Here is a 6,000-nt window from a genome sequence, read left to right on the forward strand (position 1 = left end):
AGCTGACAGCTATTAAGGGAGAGCTAACACTGAAAAAACAAAATACAACAGTTTGAGCCACTTAATGAAGGAGCAAACAAATTACCCAGTTGAGCATGTCCTACCTCATTTTAGTATAACCTGTAGCGATGACTTTCAAATGAATGAAAATCAACTATATTGAAAATACTCTAAGAAAGCCAAAAAAAAAAAAAAATATATATATATATATATATATAATCAACTATTAAGGAAAAATAATTACGCTACTGGAGGGGGAAAAAGCTGTATAGTTATAAATTGGGATTTGCAAACGTCTATGTTTCAGGAGCCAGGTGGGTACAAAAATGAAATTGCACGTAAAGGAAAGACAGAAACTCATTGATATATGACAGCTGTCTCAGAGAGAAGGCAGGAGCCCAATTCATGCAAGCTCCTTCCTGCCTGTCACAAGTGTTATCAGACCTGCTATTTCACTAGAAGTCTGAAATTTGGCTTAAGTAAAATTTCTTGATATTTAAATTTTGGTTCAGTGTACATGAGTTACCCAAGACCTTTATGGAAGTTGTAGGCTGACACTGGTTATCTCTGGAATGACACTGGCTATCTCTGGGGTAATTCCTCATTTAGAAGAGCCTCAGCAGTCTAGAACAATTCATTACCAAATATACTTGACAGACAAGTTTTAATGTATTTCAGATTATTCAACTACTGCATCTTGCTACTATTAGACTTTGACTAATGATCACGACATAATGAAAGTATGAATTCAATGTAGTTTAGCATCTTACCTTACTCTCACTGACATCAGAAATCCATTCTTTTACTAAATTGTTCAATTTACCAAGAACCACCAGCCTATAATAAAAAATAACATGCCTTAGATGAAAAGTAAAACAAACAAAAAACCCAAGTAATTAAACATATAAGTTGTACCTTTGTGTTGGTGCTAGAGTAAAAGCATTTAACATACATGCTAATGCTATCACGTCTGTTGATACATGGCACATCTCTTTGGCATTCTGAACTCCCTAAATGTTCCAAAGAGACGATAAATGTAAAGATAATTTATCTTTGAGTTATCTTCAAAATTCAAGAAGCCTAATAAAAAATCAAAATTACCTTCAATAAGACTGCAGAGGCCAGCTGAATTGTCAACTTTCCTGGCCTTACTATGGAATAAAATCAACTCAATGTGGTAATGACAACAGAGGTTGTCATTCTTTCACTGATAATCATATGTCTTTAGTTAATTAAAATGGGTAAATTAGTTATTGGCTAATGTTTATGAAATACTATTACTTAATAAAAGCAATTTGGTTTAAAAAAAAAAAAAAACCCAATGGCATGCCCAGACCCTCATTTTAAGAAAATATTCATCTCAAAGATACCATGTGCAAAACAGAATTCCTGAGGTGTTCAGACTTGTGTCTCCTTAGTCTTCCCAGATAATGGAATTCCATCCTTGAAGATGTTAAGAACAAAAACCTTGGCACCATCCTTGACACCTCTGTTACATTCCAGTCATTAAACAATATAACCAGAAATCTACTAGTTCTTTTCACCTCCATCCACTTCCATCTCCCTAGTTTCAATCATCATGATTTCCTTCCTGAATTATATAATAACCTCCTTATTAATCTCCCCACTTCTGCCCTTTACCCATCTTCAAAGTATTATTAATATAGCAGCCAGAGTGACTGCTAACACGTGACTCGGATCATGTCAATCTTCTGCTCAAAACCCTCAGAGTAAAAACCAAAACCTTTATAAAAGCTTATAAGGTCCTGAGTGACTTTGCTCCCAAGTTCTTTCCTACCTCACTTCTTTATTTTATTTATGCATACAAGAGCTGGGGTACAGGCTAGAGATGTGGGGGTGGTGAGAATTCACCATAGACAGAGTGGGGAGCAGAACAGGCAGATTTACTGAAATACACTGCTGAGGGGAGCAGTGGGTGAGACAGAAGAGGTCTGTTGCCCCATGGGTGTTACCTCCCTGGCCAGGGATCAAACTCATGCTGCAGTGGCTACGGATAGCTTCATAGTGCTGTGACTTAACTCCTTGTGCCACCAAGGAGGTCGCCCCACCTCACTTCTCTAAGCCCATATTCCTCGGCTTTCTTATTTTGCTTCAGACACCCAGGCTATATTACTATGTATTCTTTAAATATACCAAGTATACTCCTATGTCAGGCCTTATACCTAGAATGATCTTCTACTTTTAGCTCTGTCCCTCACCTTCCAACTTTCCCTTAAACATCACCATCTCAATGAGGCCTTCCTCTATAACTTCCACTCCCAGTTTATTTTTCTCAGCATTTGTCATATGTAACATTGTATTTATTTTACTTATTAGACTATTAGTCTCCTCCCCTAAATTCCACCTAAAATCTAAGATCTAAGATGGCCAAAAGTTTTCTTTTTGTCATTGTTGTATCCCTGAGCAGAGACATTGAAGGTACTCAACATGTTTGTAGAATTAATGTTTAAATAATGTACTATAAAAAGTTTACATTTTCAAATGACATACCTGTGGTTCAATTCTTCCTCATCTTCAAACACTCCAAATGGTTTCATGGCGTCAATTAATTTTTGTGTGTAAATATGATCAATTTCTTTAGGACATGCCAAACTAATTGGAGAGGTGATTCCATAATGTTTTTGTTGACGCTGGCTGTCCAGCACGGTGTTTCTATTTTAAAAAATGAAATAGAAAAAAAGTTTAAGTATCATATCACACTGATAACAAAAACCTATCCATTCATATTAATTTAACTTAAAGGTTTACTGAGTACCAACAGTCAGGACAGGAACTTTTTTTTTGTTGTTGTTGTTGTTGTTGTTTATAGAAGCGCGGGAGGGTGAGAGAATTCACCAGAGCCAGAGCGGGGAGCAGAGCAGGCAGAAGAACCGAAGTACACTGCTGAGGGGAGCAGTGGGCGGCAGGAGAGGTCTGCGCGCCATGTGGGACCCTCCTCTGGTGGCCGGGGAGCAGCCGGGGATCGAACCGGAGTCGCAGAGGCTGCGGGCAGCTTCTCAACCCAGCGCTCAACCGCTGAGCCACCAGGGAGGCCCTAGGACAGGAACCTTTTTATAAGGAAAAAAAGGGTATTTTTATGTTTATTTTGACGAAGGACTATTCATACTGCCTCCAGTTTTGATGGTGAGCATGTCTTTTCAAGCCAAAAGCAGCATGTGTTGGCATCAGGACAACTATGCCAACACCACTCAGCTCAAATGCAAAGAGCCTGAATGGGAGCAGGGCCAAGGCCACCTCCATTACACCCTGCAGACTTAAGTCAAGTACCATCCAGATTTGAATCTTTAAAAAGCAATCAGTCACTTGAAAGAAAGCACTAAGTAAAAAAAACAATGATTTTTTTCCCCCTCAGGGAAGAAACAAAAAACATCCCACTAGAAGGTCCTTGTGGAGTATTTGGCTTTACAAAACGAAATCACAACTAGATTTGTGTGGTCCTTGAGAAATCTGCATTAAAGTCAGTTTATGGCCCTAGTATTTTGTAATGTTAATTATTTTCACTTAAGCTGGTAACCCAAATCATTTTCTTACTGAAAAATTATCATATTCTTTATACTAACAGGCAACCTTTCATAGGTTGCAATATAAACAATCCTCCAAAGAATCCTAGTCATTAAGATATTATAAGACCTAAATAAAGCAAAGCATAATTTCTGAGAGTTTGGATTTACATAGATCAATAAATTCAAAACATAAAATTTGGGACCAACATGAATTGGTAAAACTTATTTTGTTAAGAAAGTAAAAGCAAACATACAATAACCAACATTCCCGACCTTCACCACGCATTCTTGAAAGATCAAACACCAAACAGAAAGAAATGTTATCTCAAAATAAATTAGCCCTATAAACATTAACACACAAAAATATAGTAATGTTTAACTTTAACCAGTCAAAACATTAGTTTATCACTACTAAATTCATAAAGAAAGGCATCCACTTTAAAGATATGGTTAGGTAGAGGGAGAATCAAACAGAATATAAAACAGCCTGTGTATGAGCTTCCAAAATCAATCAATGACCTAAAGAACAAAAGGGAAATATCAATATTGTGACTTTAATTTCTTTCCTTATTTGTTTTTCTGTAAAACAAAATTTTAATGATTTCAAGTTATAACTTTTTAAAGGATTGATTTATTTGCTGCAAAGAGGGCTTAGAGAAGTGTTTTGGTGTTTATTGTTTATGTGTTTATATCTGAATAGCACAAACTGATTATATATGAACAATGAATTAATCTCAAGAAACCTGAGAGGAAGGAAATGAATAAGTACCATTTATAATGAAGTACCCAAGATTCAAAGAGAAAGAGGAAAAGCAGGAATTTGAACTCCAAAACCCAAGATTTTCCCACTACTCCATTTCCCTGCTATAACTATTTCAGTTCTCACACTGTGATCTCCCCTCAGTTCTACTTTCTTTCCTGCATGCTGAAAAAGGTCCCCACTAGTACTAAAATTCCTAATGTTTGGTTCTGACCTCCCTCACCTCATAAGGGGTGGGGGACCAGCGAGGGAAAGCAAACAACAGAACCCAACTTCCCTTCAATCCATCAATTTCACTTATAGTAGACACCTTTGAGAAATCCTAGTTCAAGTGTATAAGCAGAGATGTACAAGAGAGCTCAGTGCCACAGTAACCTAGAAAACTCTGTAACAACCTAAAAAAAGTCACAACAGGAAAAGGCCTAAATTAGCGTGTATCCCTACAATGGAAGACAATATGGTAACTAATAGGAATTAAAAGGCGAAAATACTAACATGGACAAAAAGCTCAAAGTTACTATGTTGTATTAAAGAAGGGAGCTGAGGGATAACAAGTGTGACACTAACTATATAAAGTTTAAAAACAAGTAAAACAATGTCAGTCATGAACACAAACATGCAGTAGTAACATTTTAAAAATGCAGCAACAACAAACATCTAATTCTGGACTGTGAGGAACTCTGGGGAGGGAGGAGAATGGAACCAGAGGAGGTGGGAGACTCCCATGTGTTTGGAATGCTTGATTTCTTTTAAATATATACACATAACCACTCTCATACACAGAATGCTATATTTTGGGAGCGGTGGAGGGTGGCTACCCAAATGATGCTTATGATATTCTCTGCATTTTCTGTATGTTGAAATTATTTACTAATAACCCCAAATGTAAAAAGCTACAACAAAATCTTGGCAAGCATGGTCACGGTTTCTGACTTATCAAAGTGTAAGCAGGAGGTATAGTCCAGTAGATATATAGTAGGTAAGTGGGGAGGCCCCGGGGTGGGGGTGAGGGCCGAAAACACCATAGTCTATTATAGAGACGCCCAGGACTGGATAGGTCATTCAATTCTGAAGACCTGGAGACAGCCGGTCGGAAGGGAGGAGGGGGAGGTAGGGGGATGGTATTTGCGCCAATGCAGACAGGAGCCGAGACCGGCTCAGACAGTGCAGGCAGCAGGAAAGTGACTGACAATTTCTCCCCATGGACACACGCGCCTCTCCTCCTCCACACCCTGGTCTGCGGGCGTCCTCGGAGGCGGGACGACGGGGGGGCAGAGGAGGGGTCCAGGAGTAAGCGAGTCGGTGCAGGGGTACCTAGTGAGCCGCCGGGTGCAGGAGAGGTGCCCTTGCCCACCGACCGAAAGCGGGAAAAGCGACCATCCGGGCGAACTCCGGGCAGGGACCCGAAGCCAGGTCCCCGGCCCACCACCACCCCAGCCCACCACTCCCGGCTTCGCTCTCAACTGCCGCCCCCCAACACGTACGCAGACATCTCTTTCATCGCTTCCTGCGTCTCCCTCTCCGGCGAGCGGCTCTCGCGGTGGAGTCCTGTTCCTGCCCTTCCCTTCTCGCCGTGTCCACTTTCCGCTAGTCGTTTGTAGCTCTCGTGCTCGCTCCCTTCCTCACTTCCTACGGCCGAGGCAGCCAACCGAATAGTGGAAACACTACAAAACCGGCTCTATTTATGACAATACAGTGCGGCCGACGCCAATATGG

The 6,000-nt window shown here is 40.1% G+C and overlaps 1 protein-coding gene across 2 annotated transcripts in view; it reads right to left on the reverse strand.

Moving 5' to 3' along the window:
- PAPOLG (poly(A) polymerase gamma) overlaps nucleotides 1-5,785 on the reverse strand; it is a gene marked incomplete at both ends in the record, with an annotated part of 30,819 nt that extends 25,034 nt beyond the window's left edge. For both annotated transcript variants that reach the window (XM_084234449.1, XM_084234448.1), the window contains 3 exons: nucleotides 771-837; nucleotides 2,512-2,673; nucleotides 5,769-5,785. In XM_084234449.1, coding sequence (XP_084090575.1) covers nucleotides 771-837; nucleotides 2,512-2,673; nucleotides 5,769-5,785 — 246 coding nt within the window. The remainder of the gene's footprint in view (nucleotides 1-770; nucleotides 838-2,511; nucleotides 2,674-5,768) is intronic.
- Nucleotides 5,786-6,000: the final 215 nt, after the last annotated feature.

This window comes from Talpa europaea, assembly GCF_964194135.1.
Source record: "Talpa europaea genome assembly, chromosome: 6".
In the NCBI taxonomy this organism is placed as follows: domain Eukaryota; kingdom Metazoa; phylum Chordata; class Mammalia; order Eulipotyphla; family Talpidae; genus Talpa; species Talpa europaea.